Source organism: Trypanosoma cruzi, genomic scaffold, assembly GCF_000209065.1.
Source record: "Trypanosoma cruzi strain CL Brener 1047053517055 genomic scaffold, whole genome shotgun sequence".
In the NCBI taxonomy this organism is placed as follows: Eukaryota; Euglenozoa; class Kinetoplastea; order Trypanosomatida; family Trypanosomatidae; genus Trypanosoma; species Trypanosoma cruzi.
In genome coordinates this window covers 112,384-129,054 of record NW_001849524.1, presented here as the reverse complement: position 1 = coordinate 129,054, position 16,671 = coordinate 112,384, and the positions used below count along the sequence as shown (strand labels likewise).

Sequence of the window (16,671 nt, the reverse complement as noted above, 5' to 3'; positions counted from 1 at the left end):
AAAACGGTTTAAAAAGTATAAAACCAAAGGGTAATTGTACATAAACCAAAAGTTCCATCCATGAGAGAGAAGGAGAAAGATGGAGTATTAACAGAAAAGTATTGGTATCTTTGCCTGCGTCTGTAATTATATATATATATATATATGTACATGCATTTAAAAATGGGGTGGGCAGTAAATAACGGAAATAAATAAATAAATAAAGATATAATTGGTGAATTGAACGCAACACATCCTAATTGGATCACTGAACTCAAAGCAATACTAATAAGAAGGAAAAAGAAAAACAACAACAACTATGCTTTCAGCAACACTCTCTTTCCTCATCTCCCTCGCCAAAAAAAAAAAAACAAAAAAAAAAAAAGGGAAAAAAAATACGAGAGAGCCATTGGGTAAAGTGTGCGTGTGTGTGTAGTGAAAATAAACACACAAATGAGGGAGAAAAAACAACAACAAAACAGGATAAAGATGGCAATTGACAGGGTACGCACTAAAAGTACCTCCCCTTTTTTTTTTCTTTTGTTTTGGTGCTTCTCACATATACCAACGTCGTACACAACAAGCCTCTTAAAAAAAAAAAAAAAAAAACACAACAAAAACCTACTAGCCATGCAAAAATAAAACGCAACTAACAAATAACGCGAGGGAATAACCCGGGGCACTATTTATCAATGAGGGTTGCATCCCTCGCGTAGCAAGTGTGAGGGGTCGAGACGTATGACTTCCCCCAAAAGATGGAGTGACTCCTCTTGGCGCCCTTGTATCGCACGCATAGATGCCAGCAGGTAGAACAACACCGCACTGTGGGGAAACCTGGCAATAGAAGCCAATAAAAGATCCTCCAGAGCCGCACCAATGGCTTCATGGGATGGCGGGGTCATTCCCCCCGACAAAGTCCCCGCTGTCTCTGCCGCTGCCACCCTCTCTTTGTCGGATTGCTTCTCCACTGCGTAGCACCAACTCATCCGCCGGAGAAACGGGGCCAGAAGGTCGGCAGTGAGCGGCACTCTTCGATCCGTCGGCACCTCTTGCCGTGCTTCCCGTCCGTCGTTGTCCCCTTCCTCATTCATATCCTCTTCCATCGGGCAGCTCGCGCCACATTGCTCACTGGGGCTTTTTGCAGGAGGGTTCCTTCTCCGGCTATTGCGTTTGTCCAACAACTCGCATAATTTGACCGCCACAAGACAATACCAACGTTGCCGGTCAATGCCCCGCAAACGGTTCCAGTTGGGCTCCTCTACAAGAAGGGAACGCCACGCATCAAACTCGTCGGAAGAGATGGCCAGCAAGAGCGACTCCATCGCCAATGCGGCCCTGCCGTGACGAGCATGCCACTTGGCATAGGAGAAATCACGTTTCCACCCACTTGTCCTGTAGTTTTCTCCATCCACTGCCACTGGGTTACTGCTGGGGCGCCGCCCACCACGCCAGTCGTCTCGACAGCAAATTGGCGCCGGACAAGCTGCCTCAAAGCCAATAACCCTTAAAAACTGCTGCAACCAACTTGGTCTGTTCAGAAAATGTTGCTGCTCCGTCCTCTGCCCATGCCATTCTTCTCGCCCTTGACCTAAATTAGCATTGCCGCCTCCAAGACGCTCAATAAATTCATTCTCATTGTCGCCATGAAGAAGTAATGACATGGTCTGATGTAAGTTATCCAATTCATCCCTAGATTGCTCGTAAAGACGCATATAATACACATTCTTTCTGTCCGCCTCTGCCAACTGTGCGCGGAGAACGGCGTTCATCGCACTTTCCTTCTCCCTTGAAGACGCAAGAGTGGGGGTGGCTGTGTTACTTTTGTTCTCAGAAGCAGGCATTATTTCGGCCGCATAACGTGGAACGGGCCGTTGAGGCGCATTGTCGTTGTTCTTCCCATCATCCTCATCCTCATCCTCATCATTATCCGCGTCATTGTGGTGATTATGATGTTGGTTGATCTGCGTCAAACGAGACAAAACGGAAGACAAATATTCTCCATTATTAATCGATTCGGCCGCAATCTGTTCCCCATGTGAAGGTGAGGCAGATTCCAAACCGCGACTTTCTGAGAATGACGGTGATTGCCCAGCTGCTGATGCGGCGGGGACCGTGCCGCCCGCTTCATCCACTTGTGTTGTTGCCAACATACTCCAGGCGGACCTCGACACCGTACTCACCGGCGTTTCAGCCCGCGGCTCCCTCTCCGCCACCTCCGTCATCCTCACGCTGCTTTGTGCCGCCGTGTCCCGAACACATCGGCTCGTCATTGAGAGGCCCGTTTCGGGGTCGATGAGGTGAAACGACTCACTGGCATCCACAATTGTGTAGCCAGTCGCTGTGTCGTTCGACATTCCCCTCCCAGCCCCCCCCGCTTTTCTTTTTTCTTCTTTTCTTTTGATGTAATTTTACTTCGTGATGGTGTGTATATTGCTCTGTGTGTGTGTGTGTTTAACGTGCCGCTTTCTGCGTCAATGAGAGCAGCCGATCAACCAGAAAGAAAAAGACATACACACACACACACACAGAGAGAGAGAGAGAGGCAGGGAAAAAGAAAAGAAAACGGCATGTGTGAAGCAGCACAGCGGCCTGAGAGCAAAGGAGACCGAACACCCGCGCACGCACACACAAAAGCACGTGGTGGTCCGTCTCCATTTCCCCCCATTTGCAAAAACGGCGACAGGCCGAGAAGGGCGTGGCGAAGGGGAAATAAAGCGCCAGCCAATTCCAAATTCTTCCGCCCCCTTTTTCTTTTCCTTTTTTTTTTTTCCTTCACTTCCTCAAAACAAGAAAAAAGTAAACACGCATTCATACACACACACACACACGCACACAAACACAAAACCCAAAAAAAAAAAAAAAAAAAAAAAAAAACGAAACAAACAAAACGAAATGCTAGTGAACCAAAAGAAAAACGACGGTGTACTTTTCGGCCTCATCGATTCCTTCAGCGGCAATTCGTTCCATCCCCTCTTTCTTCCTCTCTCTCTCTCCCTTGCGGAAATGAACCCCCCGAAGGGTGCAGGCACGGGCGGGTGTGGGGACATCATCGCCCGATCAGTTCTCAACAACTGGTATGTATATATAAAGATGCCGTGTGCATGCAAACTGCCTCTCAAGAAAAAAAAAAAAAAAAAAAAAAAAGCAGACAAAACGAACCTGAAAAAAAAAAAAAAGAAAAAAAAAAGGAAAAAGACTGGCAACCATCACTTCCTCAGTTCATCCACCGCCCCGTTTGGATCTTTCCAGCCTGTCATTTTGATCTATTTTTCCCCCCCCCCCCCATCCCCCATTTTTGTTATGTAGTTGTGCCTTGTTGATGTTATTATTATTATTATTATTATTATTATTAATGTTATCACGCCTGATACGCCTGCTGGCTCATTGCCATTCCCCTCCCCATTCCCCACCAGACAGCACGGAGGTGAAATGAATTAGACTCATAATGAATACAGTGATGGGGCCATGCAGTCACAATTAAGAAAAAGGGCTGCAGGGGAAATCAAAACAAAGACACACACACACACACAGACGTACCTCCTCACACAGACAGACATACACTTACAAATGAAACAAACAAACAACTTCAAAAAAAAAAAAAAAAAAAAAAAAAGGGTTTCAAAAAAAAAATTATATTTTTTTTTTTTAAAGTGTTAAATAATAATAAAAACAATACCAAAAAAAAAAAAAAAAAAACAAAAAAAAAAAAAAAAAAAAAAAAAAAAACAAAAAACAAACAAACAAACAAAAAAAAAACACAATTTTCCTGTCGTTTCTCCCTTTTCCTCTTTTAAATTGGAATTTCTACCACATATATTATATTATATTGTATTGCATATATATATATATATATATATATATATACAATGTTTCTGCGTGTGTGTGTGCGTGTCAATGAATGACCACTGGAGCAATGAACCACGCCCACATCGCTGCCACAACGCTCACCACTCCCCAAATATAGCAACAGACGACAAACTCTACCCTAGTGATGATCAGTGACACAACCATGGAGCCCAACACGTGGCCCATATCTTGTACTGTGCGCATCACACCAAAAAACAGAGCACCATGCTTCTTTGGCGCGTGATCAGCTACGAGCGTCATGACAAGACCACAGCCAAGAGCATCCGCTGTGCCAAATATAGCTGCCATGACGTACAACCACGATGGGGTCGGCGATAGAGGCAATAACATGAAAGCGATGCCAATGCCGAGTACTGCTGGCAACATAGACCAGCGACTACCGTAGACGTCCATTAAAAATCCACCCAGAGGAAAGAGAAGAGCGTCAAATGAAAAGCTAAAGGAGAGTAGAAAGGCAAGCTGCGAGTTTGTAAAATCCATACGTGCCGCGGCAAAAGTCAGCAGGAGCTTTCTGTTCGCCCGAATTGAGACATACAGGATAATGTATCCACCAAGTCGCCAGATTAAAGACCAATGCTCAACCATAATGGAACGAAAAGCACTAAGCTGAAACTCACAGTTTTCCATTGGTTCATTGTGGCCACAGTCCAAAGCAAGTGGCGAACGCTTGGGCGTGGGATGACCACACGCATTGCCGCAATCATTTTCATCACACGTAACGGCGGTACCCTCATACGACAGCATCGTTACATGATCTTCATGACTTGATCCATCCATGTTTACCGCCGTTATCGCCTGTGCAAACGGTAAGAGATGCTTCGACTCGTCCAAGGTCAATCCTCTTTTTCCCTTTGGCCTATTATGGAAATGCTCCTCATGTTTTGAGCCGCCATAGCACCCAACAACTATAATAGACAACCAGGCCAAAGTGGCGGTGACAAGAGGCACCGAGAAGTAATACTGTTCTTTTTTCCACGCCGTTGCTGCGGCCCCCAGCAGCAACGGCCCCAGCACATGTGACCAGCGCAATATACCTGCAAGAAAAGAGAGCACCATTCCACGGTGCTCTCGTTTCGAGAGGCGGGTGGCGTAGATGTGGCGTGTCAAAAAGAAGACCCCAGCGGAAATTCCGTCAAATACACTAAAGACCGTAATCGAAAAGGAGCCCGGTTTCATGACTAGAGCCACTGCACAGCCTAACACCTGGAGACAAATAGCCCACAACATCAAACACCGCATATGAACACACTCTGCGAGAATTCCACTAGGAATATCCGCGAGCACACGACAAAGGGCAGTGAGCGTGACGTAGTTAGCAATGGTCTTTTCACTGTACGCAAGCTTACGGCCCAACATCGTGAGAATAGGCACCTCCACACCTGCACTGATGCCCATCAGTGCATTGGAAAGTTGTATGCTAAGTATTTCAAACCTCCCAAGCTCACGAAAACAGTCCGAGACATATCCCATCTTCTTCTTTGAATCAATGTGGTTGGCCGTTTATATGCTGCCTGCTTCCGCACCTCCCTCTCTCTCTCTCTTTTTTTTTTTTTTTGTTTTGCTTGTTTCTTTGCGTGTGTGTGTGTGTGTGTGCGCCTGCACCACTTCTTCTTCTCCTTCTCCCCTTCCCTCCCAACGACCGCTGATGACTGGAATAAGGATAAAGTCTCCTGTTTTTGTAGTTTCCTTTCCGCCAAGTCACAACCTCGACGCCTACAGCTCAAACGAGAGACAATCCAAGAGAAAGGAAGCAGAACAAACGTAATTTCCACACTAGAAAAGGCGAGCGGCAAACCCCACATACATATACACACACAAAAAAAAAAAAAAATAATAATAATAACTCATCTTTTCTCTTCCGCCTCTCCGTTTCCTCTTTTTCTTTTTCCCTCTACAGTTTGTCCCAAATCATCGCTTCCTCATTGGGTCCAGCAGTAGCGAGCACTTTTTCAACTTCTTGTATATATTCGTCATGCAGACGTAGTACACCCCAGTCGGCCTCTTTTGACTCGTCAGTACCACTGGGAAACACCGACTCCAGTGTGACGGCGTCCGTAGATGTGACAAAGGGGCTAAGCAACTCCAAGTGATCCATGCCATGTGGTAGAAAGGCGTGTGGATGGAATCGCGATGACACCTGCGTTTCCATCTCATCCAAGAGAGAGTTCCAAAGCGATCCCCATTCACTTCTCAGCCCTGACGACACTTCTGGACCTTGTAAAGCTGCCGCCATATAGACACCACTACCACCATCATCATCATGGTCGCGCGCGCCCAGAATGTCATTCGGTACGATGTTGTTAGCAAGTGTCGTAGGAGGATCATAGAGCAATTGAAAGATGTACAACCAGAGATTTTTGTAGAAGGGGTGAACAAATACACTATGGCTATTCGTAAGTAATCCAAGAGGGCCGGTCTCATCATTTGATCTGTCGCCAAAAGCTACCGGTGCTGCTGCTGCTGCTGCAACCGCCAATGGGGCTAATGCTCCCCCTGACACAGTGGTTGTTGTTGGTGCCATGTTTGTTGTTTGCTGTGATGACGATAAAGAAGAGGTGGCTATCGTGTTCACACGGCTACTCGCAGCGACGAGAGCACTCTGACGCGCAATAGCTTCCCTCCGTAACAGCTGTCCCACAAGTTCAAGGAGTGTCAAACCGCTTGTGCGCAATGACGAGAGCAAAGCATGGGAGACCCATGGCTCCACGCCTATGTTCACGTTCTCCAGAGAAGTCACCGTACGCGCTTCAGCAGAAAAGGAACTTTGATGACACAATTTCTCTACCTCCCGCGAGAATTTCTCTAATTGGTCCGTCTTTGTGCAGAGAAGGATGGTGCGAAGAGGCGAAACGCCCCCTTTTGGCACCTGCAGCACGGATAGGGAGTAGTAGTTGTCGTTGCTGTTCTTGTCGTTACTGGTCTGTCCCACATGAATTGCCTCCCGTTCACACCACCGACGTCGCATTGATGCCAGCTCTTGCTGCTGCGCCTGCCAGAAAAGTTGTTGTTGCTCAATCATACGCATCCGTCGTACCTCGTCCTGTTTTGGCAGATCCACCCTTAGCGTCTGCATAATATGCGTGTTCAAGTATCCATACCACCGCCGCATTTGATCCTGCAGACGCCATGGCACACTGGTGTCCACCACCAGTAGCACCACACTGGTCTCTAGCGTCTCTACTGTTGGTAATGCCATTGCCAAAGCTCCAGGTGTTTCACAGCAAAAAAATTCGGTCATTGCACGTCGTACGCCGCCCGGTAGAACAGCAGAGCCGCTGATTCCACTGCCACTGCTGTATAGACCACCGCTACTCAACCCATCTTCTGCTGTGGGAAGAAAGGCAGTGTGAGTTGCAGGGATACGCTGCAGAATAAATGCCTGGGTAACGCCTGCACCATGGGGAAATTGCGGGAAATACCGTGACGAGTTGGTGCCTTCCGTACCCATGGTTCCTGCTGCTTCTGCTGCTCCTGTTGATGACAATACTGGGAAAGAGCAGCTGCCGCCGCCAGCACTACTGTTGCTGCTGTTGGCGGCATATGTCTGTGACGACGATGTGGACATGGAGGAAGATGGAAATTGTTGTGCTGCGGCGGCAAAAAGACGACTGGCAAATGCTCTTTTGCCACTGAGAGCATCCCCCACTATTACGACTCGCCGCGCAATGAGTTGCTGCTCCGTGTTATCCAGCAAGTTCAGTCCAAGATCTTCCAAGAAGGTATTGCCACGCTGTTGCTGCATCTTGACCTCGTGCCCTTCTGTGTGTAATGTTACAATTTCACCTCTGGATAAAAACTGTCAAGATCCACATACACAAAAGAAAAGAAAGACCCAGTAACAGCCATGCTATAGAGATGAAGAAAGTTTTTATTTATTTTATAAATAAATGCCCTGATATTGTATTGGGGTAGGTGAATGTCACTTGACATGTGTATTTCCTCCACATTCACAGTTAAAATGGGCGCCTTCATGCCTCCAATGCATATCTATATCTATATCTGTATATGCATATATAGATTCCTCCCTAGGGGCCCTCATCAGCAAATGTCACGGAATTAGCACTGAAGGACTTCACATGTTCGCCACCTGCCATCAATGCCAGAAGTTCCATAAATTGTGCAATTGCGAGTGGTCGCATTCCACCAACAAGTGACTCGTTAAATGCCTGTCGCAACTCATTTACCGTCGCGGAATTACGACCTGCCGCAAGGTATCGTCTACCAATAATATGTTCTAATCGTAACATACTCCCTTCAACTGTCTGCCGCGTTGGGTCTGGCGCGCTGAACATATCTAAATTGATAAGGCCAGTCTGGGGATCTGTCGCAGCCTCCTTCAGTGCCGCACTAATGAGCCATTTTGCCTCCTTGACATCTTCTACAGTCACCTCCGCGCCAAAACGCATCTTACAACGTGCTTCTGCCAGTCGAATCATAGATTCCAGCTGCCGCAGTGTTGCAGAGACCGTCCGGCTGCTGCCCCGGGCACGTCGCATCTCCACATACGACGTCGCCAACTGCTTATGTGAGGCTTCTGTGAGACGTGGGTGGACCGTCTCGCGTGCAAGGGCGATGTACTGCGATAGCACACGTGGCGGCATATAGGGTGCGTCATTCGTTCCCTCTAGAAACACCTCGCCTTCATGCTCCAACACCGTCGCCGCTTGTCCCATTGGGACACCTTGCGACCTCATATTCCCATTTCCCCCCCTGTCCTCCTCATTATCGGTGTCATTGTTATTACCCAACTCGGGAGAACTACTAGAGGTGGTGGCCCGACGGGACCCCTCGTCTGGCTCCATGAAAAGGGAGAGGACATGTGAGGCCAAACGCCTGTCTTCCGTCGGGTCGTGCCGGTCTAGCAAAAGAAAGATCAAATCAAAACGTGACAAGAGCGTCGGTTCAATCTGCAAATTTTCCACAACGTTCAAATTCACATTCCATTGGGACTCTTTCGGGTTTGCGGCAGCCAACACCGAAGTGCGGGCGTTAAGTTGTGCAATTATGCCTGCCTTTGCAATGGAGAGTGTCTGCTGTTCCATCACTTCATGCAACACCGATCGTGTGGCCTCATTCATTTTGTCAAACTCGTCAATGCAACATAAACCGCGGTCAGAGAGCACGAGAGCACCAGGCTCAAGCACCAACTCACCCGTCTCATGATTATGCACTACAAATGCAGTCAGGCCAACGCTACTGCTGCCCTTCCCAGATGTGTACACACCACGTGGAGCAATTTCGTGAACCTGAGACAAGAGCTGTGACTTCGCCACACCTGGATCCCCACACAAAATCACATTGATCTCCGCACGGAAGGTGCCAGATTTCAGTTCCTTGCGTGTTCCACCAAATAGCTGAGAGAGAATTCCACGCTTCACATCCTCGTTCCCCCAAATGGTCCTCGCAAAGCTGTTGAGGAGGATATCATAAATATCTGGACGACTGGCAATGCGACGAAACACATCGCGTCGTGCCGCTTCGGCCGGATCCTCCGACAACCCTTCTTCCGCCTCCAATGACGGTGTCAAGGGCTGTTGTTGTTTCTTCCACAAATGGCGGCCCGCACGACGATGTTCAATGTGTACGGCGTCGACATGAGTGGCGAAAATACTGCGTATGCAACGTGTTGTGGAGTTCAGACGGACAGGAGCGGCGCGGTAGATGCCCGTCACGACGACACGGTCGCCAGGCACAACAGCGTCCACGGAGTCGCCGTACACAACAACAGAGATGGTGACGGGTGTTTCTCCGTCTGACAAATGTTCCGGCGCCTCCTGCAGACGCACCAATTGCTTGTCGTCGAAAAGAGAAAGGTTATGTTGAATCCTGTAGGAGTAGTTTTTGCCGCAGTGATCACAACGGGTGGGCTCAAAAATGCGACCGCGATCCACGACACTTCGACGCACATTTTGACAGTACCAGCACTGAAAAAATGCAACTCGTATCTCGGGAATAATTTTAGACACCCGCACTACCATCCCCTGAAGGGCAATAAGCTGCTCGAGGTGCTGCGGCCCCAATCCACGCAGTGAGATGATTTCCGGAAGATTTTTTGGCGCCACACGCAGAATAAAGTCATCCGGCATGGGCACGTAGGAAGAGGCGGTAGCGAGGCGCTGACAGACGTCCTCCGCAACGTTGGCCATCATCTGCAAACACTCCATTGGATGTGCAACGACTTGGTGATACAAACGTGGACAAGATTTGGCGAGCAGCTGCATGTCCATCTCGAGAACACTGCGGTTCTGCAATCGAAGACGCAGAAGCTCCTGCAGGAAATATTTCCGGTTTCCACCGCCTGTGCCCACATGTTCACCCACAATTCCTGGCCAGCCACCGGTGCTGTCAGTGTGCATATCAAATGTCTCAAGGAACCGCTGAAACTCCTCCCGGAATGTCTCCACCGCAATGTTGGTACCCCAAATGTAAGAGAGATCCTCGCGACGCAATAATGCTGATGATGATGACAGGGGCGGTGGGTGCCCTTCGGACGGCGGTACTTCCCCGTCATCCCCATGGAACATTTGTGGCGCACCCGCCATCACCGCCTCTGCTGCTGCTGCTGCCTGAGTGGGGCTCCGCGACAAATCATGTTGCATCGAAGGACGTATTGGCGTTAGTTCCACAAGTGAATCTCTGTCCATCGCTCTTTATATATAACTTTATATATAAATCTCCACCTGTATCTCTCTCGTTCTCTCTCTGTGTGTGTGTGTGTCTGTGTGTTTGTGTTTATTTCCTTGAATTCGTCTACCGGCCTTGTTTTCTTCTTCCTCCCTTCTTGGGAGCGTGTCGATCGATCTATGCGTGTGCACGGCGCTCCCTTCTGAGTGCTCACTCAATACAAAAGGAAGCACCGACTAATACACACACCGGGAGAATAAAAAACAACAACGACAACAAAAGACAGAGAAAAAAATACAAACACACACACACAGAGAGGGAGAGAGGGTGAGATGAAAAAGCAAAAGAAACAACGTCCACAACACACACAAAAAAAAAATAAAATAAAAAAAAAAAAAGGGGGGGGGAAAAGCAGGCGTAGGGCAAAGAAATGCTCCCCTTTTTATTTTTATTGTTTTCGGCTCACATACAGTAATCCCTGGTACTTTTGGAAAAGAAGAAGGGAGGGAACAAAACCCCACCGCTATCCTTCTCCACCACCACCCCCCTCCTCCTCCTCCTCCTCCTTACCGGAGCGTGGCATAAAATGAGAAGCCGTCATTTACTTCTTCATCGTCCAGTCAAACAAATACAACAAAAACAACAACAAAAAAAAAAAAAAAAAAAGAAAAAAAAGCAAGAAAAAAACAACAACACACACACGCACAGAAACGAACAAAAAAGAAACAACAACAACAACAACAACAACAACAAACCCTACAGGAAAACTGTCAGGGTTTCCTTTCAAAAGGCCTTCGGCAATTCCTTCCAAAAAACAACAAAAACAAAAACAAAAAAAAAAAAAGGGAGGAAAGAAGAAATGTACACAGGTGTACAAATCCCACTCCACCTGTTGCCATCCTACAAACAAACGTAATAATTAACAAAGAAGGGGGAAAAAGTTGTGAGAAAACCTAATACAATATATACAGATATTTATATATATTTATATATATCGTGTGAGTGTGTGTGTGTGTTTAAAAGTTCCTTTCCCACCACCACCTTCTTCTTTTTCCTCTTCTTCCGACTTTGTCTTCTAAAATGTTTTTCATTTTATTTTACCTCATATATTTACGTATATATGCGTGTATAGAGGTTTTCAGTTTTTCTCTCTCGTTCTCTCTCTATTTTTTTTTTTTTTTTATTATTATTTCCCTTTCCTTTCCTACTTTTGCCTATGCTACTTGATGCTGAGCCTCATACAATTCTTCATACTCCCTCTGCGTCAGTGCCGTATTGCCTCCGTACATTTTATAGAAGGCATCATACTCGTCACACCGTAACGGGACATAAAACCACTCCACAGGAGGACCATGGCTCATTCGGCATATCCGATTATGTGATCCTTCCACTTCTTGCCTCGAGTTTGCCTTGTGGCCTTGATCCTCTCCTATACAGTAGCATAGTCGATTAAGAATGGGCCCTGGCTCCTCCATGAAAGCCATCCGTTGTAACCAAGGGCGGGAAATATACACCACCCTCTTTCCTTTTGCATCCCTCTTTTCATGCCTGTCTGTGAATTCTTCCTTCAGTAATACTTCCCCATCGGACGGTGGGAGCGAAAGGAGGCTTTGCGCCTTGCGACGGAGCGTCAGAACAGCTTCTGAGCGGGGTTGAAGTGGCTGTTTCTTGTAAAGCAAAAGATATTCTTCTGAATCGGCAACCTCATTGACACCCACACGAGTGATTTCCTCGTCATTTAAAGACAACCATACATTTTCCTCCTCCGTTTTTTTGCGTGCGTAGACCGTATAGTGCCCACCCATGATAGATCCATGATGATTCACAACATTTTCTAATGTGTACGTGTAAATCGGAGACTGCATCTCCGTGTATGCCCCTTCCATACTCTCACTGATAGGGCTATCTACTTGTTGCGTATGCATTGGATTCGTCATGTTCTCTATTGCATCTGTACAAATGTCTGTGCTTATAATGGACCGACACGGTACGGAAGGTGCCATATTTCTCATGACGCTCTCATGCATGTAATCATCAAGACGCAGCACATCTGCATCACCAGCTTCTCCAATATCCCAAGAGACGGGAAATATAACAGGATCCGTTTTTTTTGTATTAAAACACGTCCCATATTCAAAGCGTTTCATCTGCAGAAGTAAATACTCTGGAAGGGAGAGAAGAAATTCGCGTTTAGTGGCTTCCGATACGTTATTGCACGAGGCACAATGATAACTGTTACTTCCCTTCAGGACCACAGGCTCGAAGTGAATATCAAGGCACTCCTTCAAGGTGATGGGGTAATCAATGTAATCTGAAAAACCCTTAAAGAAGCTAAAGAAAAAACGGGTCAATGCACCAATCCAAACAAACGGGTTCCACCATTGAAGCGGCCCACGGCTCTTCTGTTGCATGAAAGGTCGTTGCTCCGCGGAACATCGCGCTTCTGGATGTCTCCGGGCATACTGCATGCGTTGGCTGTAAGATGAAACATCAATGGTAAGAGAAGAAAATTCCTCAACGATACGGGAGGTGCTATTACATGTATGACACTGAACCTCCGATAACATATACCCAGTAAAACAATCCGTCACACTGTTATAGTGTAACTTTGGTGGACAAAATGTATTCTGTTGTGGCCTATCCTTCCTGGCCCTCTCTTTGCGATCAAGCTGCTCATTGTCATGGTTCACTGTTTGCATGAGTTGAAACGTATTGTAGGTCCACCAGCTACCTGGAAAATTAAAGGACAGCATATTGGGTTTCCCAGCAAAGAGAAACGATGACGGTATCTCAATTTTTTCTTCTTTATCCGTTACAGAATGACTGCATAGTTTTAACGTCTCTTCATTAATGAGTACCCCAGTGGGATGCTCATGCGGCATAGATCGAAAATCCATACCCACGGTGGAGTGTGAGTTGGGTATATTGTCACGACCGACAACATCCACTAACACAGCATCAGAAGCCGCACGTGTGAGGGCATCTTCTTCAAAGGAACACAATAACGCTTCCAACTCCACATTTTGTCTTCCCTCCTCTGACAGGTTGGCAATGAGGACATTCACCATCTCTGGGCAGTCCTGTTGACCACGACCCTCAAAGGCAGGGTGAACAGCCGCCAAGCAGTCTAGCGCCTTCAGTGGCGAAAGAGCCTCACCCTGCCCAAGTCGTGCAAATTCCATGTCATATAAAAGTTCTGCAAAGGCCTGAAACAATGCTTGGGAAGCCTTTCCTCCAGTACGACAGTACTTCAGGGCGCGGGAGCCAAGGAAGGGATGCCGAAATGGAGAATTCCTCAGACCGTATACAAATGGGATACAGTTCGCAAAAAGCTGCACACCAGCGTTAAAGTAACATGTGTTACCCAAATTTACTAAAGGACAGAGAATGAATGGAGTCTCAAAGAGGGGTGCGGATGCAGGCGTAGTTCGCAATGAAACAACATGCATCTCATTCCCCTCTTCCTCCCTCCCGTTCATTATCGATGTAAGATCTGGCATCCAATGCCTTATGCGTGGCGATGTACTGGCCACCTACCCCATTACAGCAACAGAGAGAAAAGAAGAAAGTCCCGTTGAGTATGCATACAGAACATGGGAACACAGCTGCAAGTAATACGGCAAAAAACAACAACCACACGCACAGAAAGGAAAAAAAAAAATAAAAAGAAAAGAGACAGAGCACATTTAAAACCAGGCAAGCATACAAGAAACAGTAAGACGCAAATGAAAAGAAGCACACACCCCAATCGTACGCATGGGGGCCTCTTTTTCTCTCTCTCTATTATTATTATTATTTTTTTTTTCCCCGGCGTCTCCTTGTTTTCACTTTTTTCCCCCACCCACGTATATATCTCTTTCTCTCTCTCTCTCTATATATATATATATATATTGGTTGTTTCTCTTCTTTTTTTTCATTTCCTTCCCCATCGCACACACACGTAAACTAATTGACGGAGTCAAAGGAGATACTTGGCTAGATCAATATTCGTATGCAGTGTACTTGTGGCCTCTTTTACTACATTGGCATCAATAACCACCTTTTTATCCTCGTAGTCTTGACAGTTAAAGCTGTACTTGTCCATCACACGCTCAATCACGGTATGTAGACGGCGTGCCCCAATGTTTTGTCCATTTGCATTCACCGTCGTTACGACGCGTGCCAACTCATCAACGGCGTCTTCTGTAAATTCGATATCCACCTTCTCTGTCTTCATCAGTTCCTTCTGTTGAAGCAGTAGATTAAACCGTGGCTCGCGGAGAATGCGACGCATATCCTCCTCCTTCAACGCCTGCAACTCCACCCGTACTGGCAAACGACCCTGCAGCTCTGCAATCATGTCAGAGGTCTTTGCTAAGTGAAACGCACCGGAGCAGATAAAGAGGATGTTATCGGTACTAATTTGAGTGCCATCCTTCAATGTCACGTCAGAACCTTCAATGAGTGGCAGCAAATCCTGCTGCACACCGGTGGAACTGACATCGGCGTCATTATTCGCGGCATCTGTGACCACCTTGTCAATTTCATCAATAAATACCACGCCATCATCCTCGGCCAAAGTTCGAGCCAATGTACTGATTTGTGTCTCATCCAAGAGACGTTCTAATATGTCTTGCAACACCAGCGGAACCGCCTCCTCCACGCGTTTCGTTACCCGCGTCTTAAGCCGCACCTCGGACGCGGACCCGAAGAGGCCGGCGATATCCATCTCGGCTTTACTCCAACCCTGCCGATTGTGTTTCGGGGGTGGTGGAACGATGTCCACCGTCACGAGGTCGTCCTTAAATTCTGTCTTGTACTTCGCCTTAAATTCCTCAAGCGTCACATCGGTGAATGGGGCGCGTCCGCCATCCTCCCCATCTTCATCGTACTTGCTTCTTGCATCACCACCGCTGGCGCGTCGGCGTGTCGCCCAACTACCGTACACCACGTCCAGCGTCATGGCGAGTGCCTCCTCCGCGCGCTCCGCCTCCAGGCGCCGCTTTGCCTTCGTTTTGGCGTTCATGTACAAATCCTCAATGATGGAGTCCACATCCTTCCCCTTGAAGCCCACCTCGGTGTACTTTGTCGCCTCCACCTTGACGAACGGGGCATCCGTGATCTTTGCCATGCGCCGCGAAATCTCCGTTTTTCCAACGCCAGTAGGGCCAACAAGAAGAATATTTTTTGGCAGAATATCACGGCGCAGCTCCTTGTCCTTCACTTGGCGTCGACGCCAGCGGTTGCGGAGTGATATTGCAACCGCGCGCTTTCCCTCGGACTGGCCAATGATGTACGTATCCAAAATTGACACAATTTTCCGCGGAGACAAACCGTCCAGCTGCGCGGATTGTGCTTTGGCTACAGCCAGAACATCAGGCGCCAACGGCGATGTGGCGGCGACGGTGCTGCTGCTGCCGCCGCACAGACGACACCAACTGAAGCGCAACATTACTGTGCAACAAAATCCAACCGCTTCCTTTTCCCTTTTTTTTTTTTTTTCTTCTTCTTCTTCTTATTGATGATGATGATGCCGCAACAAGTGACCTTCTCCCTCTTGCTTCGTAAAAAAAAAAAAAAAAAAAAAAAGAAAAAAAAAAATAAATAAATAAAAAAAGAGATCTACCGGCAATGCCTCCTTCCCTCTTTCTCTCTCCTTCAGCCTCCACGTGAGCGGCTCTGCACGTCAACCGCAGAAATAAACAAAAGACTAAAAAGAGAGAGAGAGAGAGAGACAAGTCCGCATAGCAAGCAGCAGAAGAAAAAAAGGAAGTAAACAATAAAATAACCCACTGGAAGAAAAGAAAGAAAAAAAAAATGCAAAAAAAAAAAAAAAAAAGCGTTTAAAGGAATAAAGCCCACAAGAACGTGCGTATGCAGCGAAAATAGACGTTTCGAGAAATTACACCAAAAGGCATGGGGATAATGTCACATGCACGCTCCCAAAAGGAATTTCCTCTTTTTTTTTTTTTTCATTATTTTGTTCTCCTTTCTTTTTTAAAATATTTATGCGCCCTTTTTATTTTCTTCGCCGTTTCCCCTTCCTCCCCTCTCATTCTCTTTTCTTCTCTCCCCTAATTTCCTCTTTGTTACTTCACATCTCTTTACATCCACACACACCCACACCCCCACATTCTCTCTCTCTCTCTCACTCCCCTTGTTTCCCCTCCATTCAATACACCAATATATATCCATATCCATATAAATATATAAATATGGTTA

The 16,671-nt window shown here is 46.9% G+C and overlaps 6 protein-coding genes across 6 annotated transcripts, besides 37 other annotated features; all 6 read right to left on the bottom strand.

Annotated features, from left to right (window-relative positions):
- Positions 1-2,617: part of a sequence feature (heterozygous, Esmeraldo-like haplotype) that runs on past the window's edge.
- Positions 128-152: a microsatellite.
- Positions 186-213: a sequence feature (AT_rich).
- Positions 338-375: a microsatellite.
- Positions 568-588: a sequence feature (AT_rich).
- On the bottom strand, positions 669-2,333 carry Tc00.1047053511127.180 (hypothetical protein, conserved; the record flags this gene model as incomplete). Its single annotated transcript, XM_816255.1, has 1 exon — positions 669-2,333. One exon carries the CDS (start codon positions 2,331-2,333, stop codon positions 669-671), a length of 1,665 nt encoding a protein of 554 aa, XP_821348.1.
- Positions 2,354-2,378: a microsatellite.
- Positions 2,618-3,055: a sequence feature (haploid, Esmeraldo-like haplotype).
- Positions 2,780-2,820: a microsatellite.
- Positions 2,827-2,867: a microsatellite.
- Positions 3,056-3,793: a sequence feature (heterozygous, non-Esmeraldo-like haplotype).
- Positions 3,097-3,173: a microsatellite.
- Positions 3,302-3,338: a microsatellite.
- Positions 3,487-3,545: a microsatellite.
- Positions 3,568-3,592: a microsatellite.
- Positions 3,600-3,649: a sequence feature (AT_rich).
- Positions 3,657-3,735: a microsatellite.
- Positions 3,794-4,409: a sequence feature (areas merged during assembly that could not be assigned to a particular haplotype. This can correspond to areas where the two haplotypes were merged or to regions with more than two copies in the genome that were merged during assembly.).
- Positions 3,815-3,843: a microsatellite.
- Tc00.1047053511127.160 (integral membrane transport protein, putative) lies at positions 3,871-5,316 on the bottom strand (the record flags this gene model as incomplete). The annotated part of the gene is made up of 1 exon (XM_816254.1): positions 3,871-5,316. The coding sequence occupies one exon, from the start codon at positions 5,314-5,316 to the stop codon at positions 3,871-3,873; it is 1,446 nt and encodes a 481-aa protein (XP_821347.1).
- Positions 4,410-15,009: a sequence feature (heterozygous, Esmeraldo-like haplotype).
- Positions 5,663-5,689: a sequence feature (AT_rich).
- Positions 5,738-7,588, bottom strand: Tc00.1047053511127.150 (hypothetical protein, conserved; the record flags this gene model as incomplete). The annotated part of the gene is made up of 1 exon (XM_816253.1): positions 5,738-7,588. One exon carries the CDS (start codon positions 7,586-7,588, stop codon positions 5,738-5,740), a length of 1,851 nt encoding a protein of 616 aa, XP_821346.1.
- Positions 7,712-7,735: a sequence feature (AT_rich).
- Positions 7,872-10,490, bottom strand: Tc00.1047053511127.140 (minichromosome maintenance (MCM) complex subunit, putative; the record flags this gene model as incomplete). The annotated part of the gene is made up of 1 exon (XM_816252.1): positions 7,872-10,490. One exon carries the CDS (start codon positions 10,488-10,490, stop codon positions 7,872-7,874), a length of 2,619 nt encoding a protein of 872 aa, XP_821345.1.
- Positions 10,550-10,578: a microsatellite.
- Positions 10,840-10,868: a microsatellite.
- Positions 11,014-11,037: a microsatellite.
- Positions 11,103-11,224: a sequence feature (T-rich).
- Positions 11,287-11,312: a microsatellite.
- Positions 11,432-11,465: a microsatellite.
- Positions 11,613-11,682: a sequence feature (A-rich).
- Positions 11,685-13,970, bottom strand: Tc00.1047053511127.120 (ubiqitin hydrolase, putative; the record flags this gene model as incomplete). The annotated part of the gene is made up of 1 exon (XM_816251.1): positions 11,685-13,970. The coding sequence occupies one exon, from the start codon at positions 13,968-13,970 to the stop codon at positions 11,685-11,687; it is 2,286 nt and encodes a 761-aa protein (XP_821344.1).
- Positions 14,252-14,275: a sequence feature (AT_rich).
- Positions 14,429-15,901, bottom strand: Tc00.1047053511127.110 (heat shock protein HslVU, ATPase subunit HslU, putative; the record flags this gene model as incomplete). The annotated part of the gene is made up of 1 exon (XM_816250.1): positions 14,429-15,901. The coding sequence occupies one exon, from the start codon at positions 15,899-15,901 to the stop codon at positions 14,429-14,431; it is 1,473 nt and encodes a 490-aa protein (XP_821343.1).
- Positions 15,010-15,398: a sequence feature (areas merged during assembly that could not be assigned to a particular haplotype. This can correspond to areas where the two haplotypes were merged or to regions with more than two copies in the genome that were merged during assembly.).
- Positions 15,399-15,987: a sequence feature (heterozygous, non-Esmeraldo-like haplotype).
- Positions 15,925-15,966: a sequence feature (GA-rich).
- Positions 15,988-16,497: a sequence feature (haploid, Esmeraldo-like haplotype).
- Positions 16,016-16,066: a microsatellite.
- Positions 16,246-16,288: a microsatellite.
- Positions 16,407-16,537: a sequence feature (A-rich).
- Positions 16,498-16,671: part of a sequence feature (heterozygous, Esmeraldo-like haplotype) that runs on past the window's edge.